At 45.9% G+C, this 16,451-nt stretch overlaps 1 protein-coding gene across 1 annotated transcript in view; it reads right to left on the minus strand.

The window, feature by feature from the left end:
• Nucleotides 1-16,451, minus strand: part of ANK1 (ankyrin 1) — a 217,526-nt gene that overhangs the window by 10,930 nt on the left and 190,145 nt on the right. Inside the window, exons 36-37 of the mRNA XM_019649237.1 lie at nt 7,123-7,681; nt 3,755-4,052 (exon numbers count right to left, since the gene is read on the minus strand). Of these exons, the coding sequence (XP_019504782.1) occupies nt 3,755-4,052; nt 7,123-7,681 (857 nt within the window). The remainder of the gene's footprint in view (nt 1-3,754; nt 4,053-7,122; nt 7,682-16,451) is intronic.

Consider the following 16,451-nt stretch of genomic DNA (forward strand, 5'->3'; position numbering starts at 1 on the left):
GCACTGTGCCCTCAGCCCTGCCTCCTGCCTGGTGGTTACCTTCAAGAGGACCCGACGCCGGACCACCCTGGTAGAGATGGTCTCCTCGTCGTCACTCAGGCCCTCGTTTTCCCCCAGCTCCTTGTCCAATTCCTGGTGGATGTGCTTCAGCACGAAGCACAGGGAGCCCTTGACAATGTACATCACGTTCTGACAGCTGACCAGGAAGAAACCCAGGAGCACTAGGGTGACCAGGAGCTGGGTGATGAAAGTCCACATCCTCACCTCCTCCTCACCAGCCGGGCCCTCCGGGGACAAGCGGAGCCAGGGCTCTGGCTGCTGCAGGGGTCCAACCTCTCATTCTCCTCTTGGACTCCTGAGTCCCCCGGGAACCCCTTCCATTGTTGCTCCTCAGTCTCCCAACTCTTTTTTTTCTCCAGGCAGGAGACTGACCGGCCCCTCACTAGAACTGTCTGCCTGAGTGTCCTCCTCCTGCCGAGCAGCCCCAGGCTCTGCCCTCATGCCTGGGTGACGTCGGCTTTCGATAATTTTAGCTCCCAAACCAGCTGCTGGGGCTGTCCAACTGGGCTAGAAGGAAGCTGGCAGGTGTGCGTGTCCTGGGCTCTGAAATTCCATGTCAAAGTCACTGTGAGCGACTCCCGCCCTGCCCCACAATGAGAGCCTGAAGAGGGGCTTGGCTCCTCTCCTTCCTGTCTGCCTGCCCCTATGCAAACTCGAGGCGGTTCTGCCCAGGGAGACCTTCTTGTTTAGGGACTCCAGGATATAAGGCATCTGAAGCATGAGGCTACTTGCGTTTCTGCTGTTGCAGTGATCAGGCTGATGTTTACCCTCTCCCATGGGGATGGGATCGGCTAATACCCTGAAGAGTTAAGGCTTTATTTCAAAAATAGCCCTGGGATGAGTGATTTGCTCAGGTCCAGCGCAGCAGGGTCCAGCACAGGTGGTGGAGCTGTGCAATTCCCATCAGCCCCTTTCCTGGGCACAGCAACCCTAAACGTAAGCGTGTAACTGGTGTTGTCTATTTAAGGTCTGTCCTCAAAGGCTCTTCCCATGCTGGCTGTCAACGCCGGCCCACGAGGAGGAGCAGGAACCACGCACATTATACTCGCCTTTACATAGCTGATTCACAAATGCAGCTGTGGCTGAAAGGAATTTCACTTTGGGGATCAGGCTGTTCCTCTTTGAGTAGCAGCTCACATGGCGGAGAGAACAAAGATCTGGGATGGCACATTGACCCTGGACGGCACACTGGCCCTGCAACAATCTCACTGTGGGGACTGGGGAAAGCTGGATACCTTCCCTGGGCTTCAGTTTCCTCATCCATAAGACAGGGTGGATAAATGTGTTCTCCCCGCCCTGTTCTCGAGAGTGCTGTGAGGATCCTAGGGTTTATGAGTACTACCACTATGAATAATAATAGCAAACACTTACTATAGTGTGCACTGTTCTGCAGGCCTTGTTCCATGTGTATTTCACATATTAACTCAGTTAAGCCTTCCGACAATCCTACCATGCAGGTTCTATCATTTCCCACAAAGGAAAAGGAGGCACAAAGAAACTTGCCTACGTGAAAGAGTAAGTAAATCAAAGAGTCAGATTTCAAACTCCAATCACTACACAACACTGCCTCGTTTCAACAAGAAAGCACTTGGAAAAATAGAAGTCACAGCACATTCAGTTTTGGCCCAACCAAGAGGAGTCTAACTTCAGATATTTTCCCCCAGGTCCTCAGAGAGGGACGGGCTGGCTTACAGTCATTTTAGGCCCGCTTCCCAAACCTCAAATTACAGGGCATCCCTCTATCTCTCTCTCACTATTTTCAGAGATTCACTGGAAATACTAGCAAATGGGTGCTTTGCAAACCGTCACCTTAAATGATCACCTCCCGGGGGCCTGTCAGATGATTTGGACAACAGCTCATCCATGCCATCCAATCCTGTCCTAAGCTGGGGAGGCGTTAGGTGTGCTGCCCCTCCACCCCCCCAATATTCATACACGTACAGGGAAATAGGAGATCTGGACTCTCCTGGCTCTGTCGCTGGTTCACTGTGTGACCCTGAAGAAGCCCTCGGCTCTCTAGCCCTCAGCTTTCTCATTTATAAACGAGGCAGCTGGACCGTATGACCTGGAAGATTTCTCTCTCCCTTGATTCCCTGGGGTGATCCTGCTTCCTCCCCAGTTCTTCCTTCACCGAAGGCTGACTGCAGAAGACAGGTGGAAAATATCGCTCCTGGAATCCTTCTCTTTCTCCAGGAGTCAGGAGTCCAGACCTGATTAAGAGCACCTGTGCTCTGGGCCAAGCACTTGCTACTGGGAGCAGTAGAAGTGGGTACCAAGGAATAGCCTAATGGCAAATAATGCATGGGGTGGGCTGGGGTTAAAAATGGACACAGCCGCCTGTCCTTTCTGTGGCACATACTTGGCAAGGCCGCATTCTAAATAAAACCCTATTTAATTCCTAGCAGCTCTCAACAACCAGCATCCCAGCACCACTGCGGAGCCAGCCGAGTCCTGGGGTCCTCAAAGATGCCTGCTAGAGCTAATTTCAGATAGGAGTGGGGCGAGAAAAGAGAAGAAAGAAATAGAGGAGAAAAAAAGGAGGAAAGCGGTTCCTGGATGAGGAAACAGTGCTGACCGAACAGGAAGAAACCAAATGAGACACAAAACACACCGTTAATGCACACATTAAAAATACCTATGCACAGAACAGCAAAGCACATCTGGTAAAAACACATAAATTAAAAAGACATCTTAATAAGATGTCTGTGATTTGCTTCAAAATAATATGGAGGTGGGGTGGAAGAGAGTGGAGGGGGTACAGGTGAAATAAGACTGGCCATGGGTGGGTAATGGTGCAGCCTTGGTGGTGTGTGCATGGAAAGTTAATGTGCTATTCTGTCTGTTTTTCTATTTATTTGCAATTTTTCATAATAAATTTTTTTCCAAAAAGCACATTTAAATGGATGTCTATGGGAATGGGGAGGGGCAAGAGAATGGGATTGGGGCATGAAGATAAAAGTGAATAAATTAAAAAAGTAAAGTAAGGCAAACTGAAATGGAGGGAGGGAGGCCTGAGAGAGGAAGAGATCGGGGAAACTGGGAGAAGAGAGGGCAGCGGGAGGTGGCGAGAACGTTCCCTCCATCGTCTCCTGTTCCACTTGGTGAGCCCACCCACAGTATCACAGAATTCTCAAGCTCTATGAACCCTGGCAATAACACCTTCACTCCTCCTTTACTAGTGAGGAAACCGAGGTGCCAAGACGACGGTGGCTTGTCCACAGCCATGCAGACCATGGTAGGACCAGAGTTAGCCAAACACCTAGCTCTCTCTGGTCTAAGCTTTTTCTAAAATATGATGGAAAAAGAAAACAAACAAAAAACCATGGCGTTAGCGTTAGCTAGGCCTAACTCAAAGCCCACCTCTGACCCCGTGACCTTGGGCGCAAGTTGCTCAACCATCAGTTGCCAGGTGGGAATAGCCTCTTGTGAGGATGATAACACCACAGGCTGTGCCTGGAACACTCAGGAGCTCCATGCATGTCAGCCCCTCGCTTCCCTCAGTAGGGATCAAGGAAGCAGACAGGGAAACCAAAACCTTGTATCCTTCCTTCTAGAGGAAGTGAAGTCACTGCCAAAATTTTTAAAGAAAGCAAACATGCTCAGCGCTGGGCTGAGTGAACAAGAGGCTGCCTAGGCATTTGGCCCCTTCTGGCACTGGTGCAGGCATCAGCAGGCTCCTCCCTGCAGTTCTCACCTGTACCACCTGGGAGAATGTGCTCTCGGCCTCCTGCACCCACTCTCGGTGTCCTTGTCGCCTCCGTTCCCTGTCAGCCTGTAGGCTCTCAGCCTCGGGCTGCTCTGGCCGCATGTGCTCAGTCGCAGACACCACGACCTTCTCATACTGACGAGACTCACTGGGCTCTAGCCCTTTGATGGTGGTGACTGTTCTCTGGAGTGAGTGTGGGCCTTGCATGACCTCCCCTTGCCAGGAACCTTGTGCAGCATCTTGCAGGTACGAGACAATGGAACCTTCTCCATCCCAGTCCTGCAGTCTTGGGTCCAGGAAGAGAGAAAAGACACCTGGTCACCCTTCAGTCTCTGCTCTGTCTCAGATACCCTTCCCCTCCAAGTCCTGGCTCACCCAAAACACATCCTGTTCTGCCCATCCAAGGGGCGAGAGAGTGTGAGCAAATCACTGTTGACTTCCCTGTCCAGAGAGGTACAAATGGGCCATCTAGGCTGTCTAGGTGGAGAGGGCCAAGGACACCAGTGCCATTGGTCTCCTCCCTTGAGTGGACAGCCTCACTCTGGGCTCCCGAGGCACTTGGCTCACATCTATAATACAGTCACTGGAGCTTCTACACCCATCACCTCACCCACCCTCCAGCCCTCCAGGCTACCTGCACTCAATAGGCCTCATCTCAGTGCTCATCTGACAAGGTGATCACTCTCTTCCCCTGGAAACACACTCTTCCATGGCTTCTAGAACACCATATTTGTCTGCCTCCTCCCCGTCCCCCTCCCCTCTCTGGCCACCACTGCTTAGTGTCCTTGGTTGGTTCCTTCTAATTTCTCTGATTTGTGAACATTGGAGTGCCCCTGGGCTCAGTTCTCAGACCTCAGTTCTATCTACATCTACTTCCTAAGGGAGCCCCTTCAGTCCATGGCTTTACACCCTATCCGAATGCTCCTCATGCTTAGATGTATGTCTCCAGCATCTCTTTCTTGAACTGCAAGGGTGTAACTGCCTCCTCAACATCTCTACTTTTTCTAATAGGCATCTTGAGGATAGCATGGTCAAACCCACACTTACGATCTTCTCCCCAAACCTGTTCCACCCAGCTTTCCCCACTGCAGTAAATGGCACCTTCATTCTTACAGTTCCCTGGCCAAGGATACCAGAGAGCTCTTTGACGTCTCTCTTACGCTCACACTCCACATCTTATTCCTCAGCAAACCCCTTTGGTTGAACGTTCAAAAATATATCCTGAAGACAACCACTTCTCTCCACCACCACTGCTGCCGTCTTGGTCTACATCACCATGAACGCTGGCTTCCTAGCTCATCTCCCTGTCGATCTCTGGCCATGTCAGGCTGTTCTCAAGCCATTTACCAGGTCATCTCACTTCCCTGCTCAGAACCTTCCAATGGCTCCTCATCTCACCCAGTAAATGCCCACGTCTTTCCAGGACCTCAATATCTGACATGTTTGGCCCCATTACCTTCCTGGCCTCATCTTTCTTGATCACTCTGCTAACCTCCCTCCTCACTGTCCCTGGACTGTGCCCAGCGTGCTGTACCTCAAGGTCTCTGCACCAGCTAGGCCTTCAACTGGATGTCTCCCCTCAGGTATTCACATGGCCCATGCCCTTAATTCCTGTAAATCTTTATTTCAATGTCACTCTCTCAGGCTTCCTTGGCCACCTTATCTATAATTTCAACCATCCCTCTCCACACACATACACATCTCCTGCTCCCTTTCCCTGCTTTATTTTTCTTTTTAGCACTTAATATCTAGCATTTCTCTTTTAATTACTTTTAATTTTATTTACTTTATCTTGTTTACTATCAGTTTCCCCACTAGAACATAAACTTCTTGCAGGTAGAGACTTTTGTCTCTTTTGTTCAATGCCACAGCCCCAGCACCTAGGTATACTTTTTATAGGTGCTCAGCATATCGCGGGCACTCAATACCTATTGTTGAGTCAGTGAATGAAGTATGTCTATCCCCATTGGAAGACTGACCAAGGTCACAGAGCCAAACTGTAACGTACTGAGGCCCAGCACTCAGGCCTTCTGGTTCCCCTGCTGTCACAATGGTGCAGTGGTCAGCACACAGGTAGGTATTCAATGAATGCTTGTTGAATGAACGGCCATCGCAGGTTGTTGGAAGATGGCCTCTCTCACAGGAAGGCCAGTATTTTACTTTGAATCCTCACAGGCTCAGTCTGTCCAATTCTCCCCCCTAATCAAAGGATTTGTTTAGAAAGTAAATCAATCCTTGCTGTCTCATTTTTTAAAATGACTTTCCTTTCTCTCATACTATGGTATTTGGGCCACACTGAGTGGACCCCGGGGAATGGCCAGTCAGCCTGGGATTTTGAGTGGAGCAATGTGGGTGGGAAGAGGACATGAGAACAGATACCCCATGGCCTGGCCAGACCTGAGCTCCTGGGGAGGCCACAGCCTTCTGGGAGCACATGAACTGTATTCCTGCTTTAGGGAAAACTTAGAAAGCACAGCAATTTGGAAGAAAGGGTCACTATTACTTGCTTCCTGTGCCAGTCCAGGAAGGCCAAAGCGATACCTGCCACACGTCTGTCTCCTCTCTCATTCCTGCCCCAAGCCCTCCTCCACATTCGGCACCATGCCGGAGTGGGTGTCCACTGCAGGGCCGAGTCGGGCCCACGGCCTGAGGGCTCTCAGCGTCTGCAGAGATGCATAAGGCTCTTCTGCCTGAACTGCCACTGCTGCCTCTCTCCTGCTGGTATAGTGCCAAGCCTTCTCGTCATGGGAGCTGGTTGAGGACTGACCCACGAGAATATCCATCTTTTAGCAACTGAAAGTTCTGTTCTGCCCCAGATAAGCCCACCAGCCTCACTCTTTCCAGGGGGTAAGGCAGAAAGGGCACCACTATCAGCTCTGTCACACGCAGGCTGTGTGACCACACAAATAACTTCCTGGGCCCTGATGTTTGCAGGTTTCAAAATATGGTCTTCAATGATAAACACCCAACAGTGATAGGGGCCTAGAGCACCTAGCCCCAGGTGCCCTTTAGAGATGTGGTCTCTCTAAGCCTTATAACCTCTCTCCTAAGTATGCTCCAACTTGTCATAACACCCTGAGCCTCTCTCCTGCTGGCCACATCCAGGGTGGCTCTTGGGGAGGGAGTGGCCTTTGCAGATCACAGCTCCATTTTTACATGAGAGAGGCGTGAATGAGGGCTGGGCGGCTTCAGAGGCAAGGTGGCATCTACAGAATGTATTTGCTCCAGGGCATTTAGAACATGGGGGCAGGGTCGGCAGCAGCACCTAAGAATTCCCTCTGTACTCACTGCCCGGCAGTCTCATCCGGAAGCCCAGGAAAACCAAAGGCATCCCGCCACGGCAGCCCAGCCCTTACCTGTCCTGGCTGGTCTCCATCACCCGACTCACGGTGGGGGATTCTGTGATGTGGGCTTGCACCCTCTGCTGGCCTGAAACAAGAGACACTTCATTCTCTGAGTCCTGCCCTGCACCTGTCGAGTCCTCCTGCCTGTTACGACTTGGCAGCTTCTCTTCTGACCTCTGACCTTCCTCCTGGTCAAGCAAATCGATAAGGCCATTTGTGGCATCCGAATCCACTGTGTCGTCCTCCACAAGCTCCAGAGAGCCCAGCGTGGGGCCCTGGGGTCCCTCGGAGAACGCCCCCTCCAGCTTCCACTCGTGGCCAGTGGCGTCAGAGTCCTCGGCCTTGCTGCACTCCAGAGAGGAGTCCTCAGCAGTGACCAGAGAGGGTGTGAGGCCCGCGGACCACACCTGCATGTCAGACATCTCCAGCATGGCGTCATGCTCCGTGGCCGCCAAGGGGATGGCATCTATGACGGCCACCTCGTTCCAGTACTGGTCTGCACGCAGTGGAGAGGGAAGCGCGTAGTGCAGGGAGGCAGGGGACAGCAGCTCGTCCTGCAGCGAGGAGTAACCTGGATGGGCAGACAGAGGGCAACATGCTCCAGAAGCGATTTTTGTCACACACGCTTACGTGCAAGTCCACACACACACATACATACACACACACACACACACACACACACACACACACGGGCACGGCCACAGATAGGCATGCACATTCCGGGCGAGGGGCTTTCCAAGCTTAAAGTCCATTGCTCAGGCCTTGTGGCTGCTGCTCAGGGCACCTGGGCAAGAGAAACAAGGCTCTGACTTGGGTGAGGGGCAGCCGGGGAGTGGGGGTAGAGAGGAAAGCTCCTTTGCTGGACTGCAAAGAGAAGAGACTGGAATTCTTTCTTATCCAGTTCAGAGCGCTAGATCAAGAAGCCTTGATCCAAAGGACTTGTGCTCCAATCTGTCTCCAGTCAGAGGAAAGTCCCACTTCTCCATGGCTGGGAGGAAAGAAATATTGCTCTTTCTTTGCTCAAAAATTCCCTTTAGCACAGTCCTCAGGGTATCGGCCAGGAATGTATGCTAAAGGAAGAGAACAGTCCATCCAGATCCAGGGTCACTGACTGAGCTGCCTTGGAGGAGTCTAATGGGGCACACTGAACACCCACAGACCTCAGTGTGGCGGTCAAATGGGAAACCATTTGGTTTGGGATGAAGTACCTTTTTGTCAAGTTGCAGATTGGTTCTAGAAACTCTGAATGGGCTAACGTGGCACAAGTAAGAGCCCTAAGGATTCAAAACAGGGGCCAGGTCAGAGGACACCGGGAGGCACCAGGCACATTGGCCGGCACTTCAGTACTCTGCCCTGAAGCCCCTCGTCCAAAGGCCCTGAGCTATTCATGCCAGCTCCCAGTCAGCAGCGAGCCGGCGGGATCGGAGCCAGCTAGCTCAGGCCCCAGTGCATGGCCTCGTGGTCAGCACAGCCTGTTCACACGTCTGTTCCTTGCTGAGTCCCTGCTAGTCTTCTGCATGGCTCTGGTATTGGCTCCCTGTTGTTCAGAAGTGACTAGGACCTTGAGTGAGGGGCACGTGGAAGCGTGTGAGGAATGTGTGTGCCAGTTGAGTGAGCAGTGTCCTGTCAGGTGGCTCCTTTGCTCTCTGCTAGCCAGGAGTGGGGGTCCCTGTGACAGGGGAAAAAAGGGCCTCTACTCCCCTTCAGAGCAGGTGCCAATCTGTGGGTGGGAGAAGGGACTAGCAGATAAAATTCTCCATGTGACTCAGCTTGTCTGGGGAACTGGGGAGCAGGAGTATGCTTCCAACTTCTGGAGACCCACCAGAGCCAAAGGAGGGGCCTGGGTATGAGCAGGGCCACCCCATGCGACATCTCTAAGGATTTCCTGTGTCCGGAGAGGTCTCTACCCTACTGTCCAGGTTCTTCCTTCTGTCATTCACCTCTTACCCCACCCCCCACCTCCTGTGTCACCTCTTCCCTGGGTGTGGCTTTTCTTAAGGCAAATGGGTCCTCGTCGTTCACAACTCTGGGCCTCAGCTCTTGCTCCCCATCTCTTCTCTACTTTGGACAATACCATCTCCAGCTATCCTCATCCACTCACTTGTTCAACCAAAAATGATGAATTGAGGTTCAATTACATGCCAGGCACCGTGCTAAAGGGTTGGGAATTACAAACATACAACGCACACAAACAAGACAGGTTCTCTTTGTCCTCTTTTTCCATGATGTTTTCCCAACAACTTCCGCGCACCTTGATTTCTTCCATCTTTGAACCTGTCGTAGGTTCCCTCACTAAGCTGCTCATGAACTGTACACTCTTTGAGGGCAAGGATAGTGTTTACCTTTTCCTTCCACTTGCCTAGAACAGGATTGGGAATTCACTGGCCCCAGTGACTACTACAGAGCTCTCCAGATGTGTGCGTGCGTGTGTGTGTGTGTGTGTGTGTGTGTGTGTGTGTGTGTGTGGGCAACGGACGCAGGAGCCAGACAGGGGCTTCATTCGTATTTAGGAAAACCACAATTGCTAATGTTTACATATGTGTTCATTGTGACAGGAACCATGCTATGTGATTGACATATTCGTACATCCTCTCTTCATCTTCCCAAGAAGAGTTTTCTTCCCAACTGATCTCTACAAGTCTATGTGGTCCCAGGTGCCAAAATTAGAAGGAGGAGGAAGAGACCATGAGGTGGTAGGGTGGCTGGCAGGTAGGGCTATGCAGGGACAGAGACTAAGGTAATCTTCTTTCAGTTCTGACCAAACTACGAACAAAGGGGAGGTGGGAGAGTAGAAGAAATGGGTGGGTCAAATCTTACTACAATATTAACTCCACAGTATGTGAAACTGTGACCTCAGGAGACTTGGGAAACCGGGGGCAATGGCCTTCAAACCCTTCATAGAAGTCTCTCCAGATATATGCAAGGAGAACATTTTAGAGTCAAGTGATATTTTTCTTCTTGTTATTCTCGAAAGTGTTATTACATTAGTTCCATTACTAATTGAGCATCTATTTTGTATAAAACATATTTAACATGTTATTTTAAATTATCACAACAACAAGGACAGCTACAAGGACAGTAACTTTACTCCCAATTTATAAATTAGGAAACTAGAGGTTTAGCAACTTGCTTAAGGCACACAGAGTGGTCTTTTCCCTAGATTCTGCCATTAATATCTTTTAAAGACAGCTTTATTGAGATATAGTCGACACACAGAAAGTGCACATATGTAAAGTAGATCATTTGATAGGTTCTGATATAGGTAGACATGCATGAATCCATCACCACAATGAAGAGAAGGGTATTCATCATCCCTGAAAGATTCCTTATGCTTTTTTTGTAATCCTTCCTTCTGCTACCCCATTCCCGGGTCACGGCTGGCTGCTTTTCATCAGTGTACATTACTTTGAATTTCTAGAATTTTACATAAATGAAATTATTCAGCGTGTACTCTTTTTTGGTCTGGCTTCTTTCACTCAGCTTAAACATTTGGGTATCATCCATATTGCTGCATATATTGATGATTTATGCATTTTCATTTCTGAGCTGTATTCCATTGGATGGATAGACCATAGCTTATTTATCCATTTACCTGCTAGTGGACATTTGCGGCTTCCAGTTTGGGGCTATTACAAATAAAGCTGCTTATCTGTGTATACTCACACTTTCTTTTCTTTGGGTAAATACCTAGGAGTGGAGTGGCTGGCTCATGTGGAAGGTACATGTTTAATTTTATAAGAAACAACCAAAGTGTTTTCCCAAGTAGTTGTCCCTTTCACATTCCCACCAGCAATGGATGAGAGTCCCAGTTCTCCGTATCCTTGTCAACACTTGGTATGGGTCAGTCTTTTTCATGTCATTCTTATGTGTAATGGTATCTCCTTATAGTTTCAATTTTTATTTCCCTAATGACTGATGATGTTGAGAGTCTTCTCATGTGCTTATTTGCCATCTGTGTTTCTTCTGGGGTAAGTGTCTGTTCAACTCTTTTGCCCATTCTAAAAACTGGGCTGTTTGTTTTCCTATTATTGAGTTTTGAGAGTTCTTTATATATTCTGGATACAAGCCTTATATCAGATTTGCCAATATTTTCTCCCAATCTGCTGCTTGCTTTTTCATTTTCTTCACAGTGTATTTTGAAGAGCAGAAGTTTTTAATTTTGATGAAATCCAACTTATCAGTTTGTTCTTTTGTAGATTGTGCTTTTGGTGTTGTATCTAAGAAATCTCTGCCTTACCCAAGATCTCTATGGTTTTCTTTTATGTTTCTTCTAGAAGTTTTATAGTTTTATGTTTACTTCTGGAAATGTTTATATTAGGTTCTACATTTAATTTATGATCCATTTTAGGTTAATGTATGTAGTGCAAGGTATGAATCCAAATTCATTTTTGCACATGGATAGCCACTTGTTCCAATGCCACTGGTTGTAAACATTATCCTTTCTCCACTGAATTGCCTTCGCACCTTTGTTGAAAATCAGTTGTTCATACATATGTGATTCTATTTCCGGACTCTATTCTGTTCCACTGATTTATCTATCTTTATGACAATACCACGTTTTATTGATTACTATAGCTTTGTAACAAATCTTGAAGTCAGATAGTGTTAGTCCTCCAAGTTTGTTCATTTTCTAGGTCCTTTCTGTATGAATTTTAGAACCACTTTGTTGATTTTTACAAAAAAGCCTGCTGGGATTTTGATTAGGATTGCATCAAATATAGATCATTTAGGGATATTTATAACAATATCAAATCTTCTGGCCCATCAACAAGGTGAATCTCTATCTTTATTTAGGTCTTCTTTAATTCCTCTCAGAAATGTTTTGTATTATAGTTTTCAATGTATAAGTCTTTCAGCAGACTTATCTCCAAGTATTTCAATTTTTTCAATGCTATTGTAAATGTACATTTACAACTAACATAAGTCCACTTTTAATTTTAATTTACAATTGTTCATTGCTAGTATATAGAAGTTCAATTGATTTTTATAATATTGCAATTGTATCTTGCAACCTTACTAAATTCATTTATTTATCACTTTCTGTAGATTCTATTGGAAGTTTATATAGGTCATCTTGTGTCTGTGAATAAAGACAGTTTGCTTTTTCCTTTCCAATCTGGTTGCCTTTTACTTGTCTTATTGTGCTGGCTAGCACTCCTAATGCAATGTTGAAAAGAAGCAGTGAGAGTAGATATCATGGTCTTGTTACTGAACTTAGAGGGAAAGGATTCAGTCTTTCACCATTAAGTGTAATGCTAGCTTTAGGGTTTTTTTTGTACATGCTCTTTATCAGGTTGAATACATTCCTTCCTATTCTTACTTTGCCAAGAATTTTTAATAGGAATGGATGTAGGATTTGTCAAATACATTTCCTGCATCTATTTTGGTTTTTCTTTTTTTTTCTTTGTTTCTTATGTGATGAATTATATTGATTTATTTTACAATTTCTATTCTTTTACATTTGTTAAGGTGTGTTTTATGTCCTAGAATGTCATCTATCTTGGTAAACATTTCATGTGAGCTTGAGAAGAATGTGTGTTCTGCTGTTGTTGGAAGAGTAGTCTATAGATGTCACTTATATCTAGCTGATTGATGGGGTTGTTTAGTTCAACTATGTCCTGATTTTCAGCCTGCTGGAACTGTTCATTTCTGATATAGGGGTGCTAAAGTCTCCAATTATAACAGTGGATTTGTCTATTTCTCCTTGCAGTTTTATCAGTTTTTGTCTCAGATAGTTTGATACTCTGTTAATTAGGTGCATACATGTTAATGATTGTTTGGCTCTTTTTCTGCCTTTTGTGGTTTCAATTGAGCATTTTATATGATCCCATTTTCTCTCCTTTCTTAACATATTGATTATGCTTTTTTTTTTTTACTTTTATTAGAAGTTGCCCTAGAGAGTCTGCAATATACATTTACAACTAACACAAGTTCACTTTTAAATGAAACTATACTACTTCACAGGTAGTGTGAGTATCTTATAATAACATAATTATCTTAATTCCTCCTTCCCATCCCTTCTATCATAGCTGTTAGTTGTCATTCTTTATTTCATTTACATATAAGCATATATATATATATGTGTGTGTATGTATATGATATATACATAAGTGTACATAATTAAATACATTGTTGCTATTATTGTTTTATACAAACTTATAGATCAACTAAAAATAAGAAAAATAAAAGTTTTTATTTTACCTTCACTTAACCCTTCTTTGATATTCTTCCTTACTTTATGTAGATCCAAATTTCTGAACTATATTATTTTGACCTCTAAAAAACTTCTTTTAACAGGTCTTTCAAGGCAGTTCTGCTGGCAACAATTTCCTTCAATTTTTGTTTGTCTGAGTGAGAAAGTCTTTATTTTTCGTTCACCTTTGAAAGATAACTTTTCAAGATACAGACTTCTTGGTTGGTGAGTTTTTTTTTCTCTCAACACTTTAAATATTTCAATCCACTTTCTTCTTGTTTGCAGGGCTTCTGAAGAGAAATATAATTAGAAAATTATGTATTTATCCAAGCAGTTAACATTTTTGGCACTGTTCATTCCTTCATGTTGTTTCTGTGGCCTGAAGGGCTTGTAGCATGGGTCTCCTGGTGATGGATTCGTTCAGCTTTTGTATATCTGAAAAAAGTTATTTGCCTTCATTTTTGAAAGTTATTTTTGTTGAGTATAAAATTCTAGGTTTAGAGACGTTCTTTGAAGATGCCATCTACTTTAAAGGTGTTGCTCCACTGTCTTCTCACTTTCATTGTTCCCAACAAGAAATCTGACATCCTTATCTTTGTTCCTTTGTACATGCTGTGTCACTGATATTTTTAAAAATGTTCCTTTTTGTGTGTGCTTCATTTTAGAGAGTTTCTACTGCTATGTCATCAAGTTCACTAATCTTTTCTTCTGTATTATCTAATCCCACCCAGTGTATTTTTCATTCTACATATTATAGTTTCATCTCTAGAAGATTGGTTAGAGTTTTTTAAAAATATCTTTCATGTCTCTACATAATGTTTTGAAGTTCTGATATACAGTTATAATAAATTTTACCATTTTTTTTAAAGGTTGTTTTACCACTCTTGTCTGCTAATTCTAACATCTGCATCAGTTTTAGGTCAGTTTCAATTGATTGATTTTTCTCCTCATTATGAGTTATGTTTTCCTGCCTCTTTGTATGTCTGATAATCTTTCACTGGATGTCAGACATGGTGAATTTTTTCTTGTTTGGTGCTGGATATTTCCATATTCTTATAAGTATTCTTGAGCTCTGTTTTGTTATGCAACTACTTGGAAATAGTTTGATCGTTTTAAGTTTTGCTTTCAAGGTTGATTAGTCAGGGCTGGAGCACTGCCCAATCTAGAGCTAGCTGTTCTCCATTTCTGAGATAGAACTTTTCTTTGTTCCCTGTGCAATACCTGTGAATGTTTAGTCTGGCTGTTGGTAATAGCTGGTTAATACTCAACCAAAACTTGCAGGAGACCCTCTGAAGATCTCTATCCAGAGTTGTCTGTCTGTGCAGCTGTCTCTTCCCTAGTACTCTATCTTGGTACCTCTATCTGCCGCTGTCTCCCTGGACTCTCAGCAACTTCTCAACCCAGGGAGTCTTCTTGGATTTCTCTTCTGTATGCCATGACCTAGGAACTAGCTATGGGATTCACCTCATGTATTTCCATGTCTCATGGATCACTGTCCTTTGTTACCAGATGTCCAATGTCTTGAAACTGTTGTGTTATATATTTTGTCCACTTTTTGGCTGTTTTAAGAAGGAGGATATATTCAGTACCTATTGTCTTATCTTGGCTATAAGTGAAATGCATCTTAAACAGCCCCTCAGATGTTGCCAGATGAATATTCTGTCACTCTGGGGAATCTCACTAAGACTTGATAAGGATGGGAGAGGGTAGCTCTACTGGTCACGGAATACCTGAGGCTTATTTTTGGGTATTCTTTGTGACTTTTCCACCTTGAAACTTCCATGGTGTTCATTTTAATGGAATTTCACCGTAATGAAAATAGCCACTCCCCCAGCAACAGTATTTAATGTCTATGCTTCACTGCTCCCTCTCAGTCTCCAGTGGACCCCACTGATCCACCCACACCCCAAAGGCTTGGATCTGAGGCTGTAGGAGTCCAGACTAAGTGCTGGTAGAGATTACTATGAAGTCAGAGAAATGCTCACTAAGGCCTGAACACATCATCCTCAGAAACATCTCACAAGGGGAAACGAGACCATAATAAGATCTGATGAGTCTTCTAGGTTGAGTTTCTGAAATATTTGTCTCTCTCTGAGTCTCACGTGGCCTTACTTGGGTCACAAGCCCATCCCTCAGCCTAGAGGGCTCCTCTCTGGGGTTGCATTTTGGGGAAATCAAATAAAAGGCAACCATACATACTGCTTTGGGGCAGAGAACAGTCCAGTTCTCCCCAGGTCTCTTAGGCTATCACACTGGGTCTCTGCTAATCCAGACATAATGATTATCCTGTTAGTGCAATGTCAGTAGCAAGCTAGACAAGGAGTGACAGACAGCCTGGCCTCAGACAGGAGACACATTCACTAGTTGTAGTCATTAACAGTTGATAGAAATAAAACACATTTTATTTCTAAGTAGACATTAATATGTGTCCAATTTATCAAACCAAATGGAGCTGACAAGTGTGGGTGTGAGAGATCCATTTTTTCCCTTTCATATTAGAAATCAGTTTTATTTTTAGAAACGTGCTGTTTTTTTCTCCTTTTAAGCAAATTTTGTCCCTACACATCTATTACCCAAGGGCCTGGGGTAGGCCCCTCTTGTGTAGGAGAAGCAAAGTGGCCTTTAGACTTAAGGTCCCTTCTACTCTGGCCAGTCCAAGAGCACACAGCAAGAGGACCCAGGGAGGAAGGAAGAGAGGCCTCAGGCTTCTATTTCCCTGATACCACGGAGCAGCCAGTCCTTGCCCTGAATACCCACGGCTTCATAAGGAGGCTCGGACAAGGAGAGAGACGAGGTAAAGCACATAGGAGGTAAAGTACCACAGTGACCATCCGCGCAGAGGGCTGGACTGGCCCCAGGACGACCCATCACTGCTCCTGCCCAGGAGAAAGCCAGGGAAGCCATAGGGGGCTGCCGCCTCCCCCGCTTCGACCTCTGACCCCTCCTGCTCCTTCTTTCCAGGCCAGAAGGGCACCCAGACTTGGGATGCTCTTCCTGGGACAGGGAAGAGGGCAGGAAAAACAAACAAAAGACAATTCTGGTACCCATGAAGGCAGGATGGACCAAGCTGGGTGTCTGTTTCTGAGTGTCTGCTCGGGCGGTGGCGGGGCGTGTGCACACAGGGCATACAGCCTTGTCTATCGGGAGA

The sequence above is a fragment of the Hipposideros armiger genome, unplaced genomic scaffold (genome assembly GCF_001890085.2).
Source record: "Hipposideros armiger isolate ML-2016 unplaced genomic scaffold, ASM189008v1 scaffold_131, whole genome shotgun sequence".
NCBI lineage: Eukaryota > Metazoa > Chordata > Mammalia > Chiroptera > Hipposideridae > Hipposideros > Hipposideros armiger.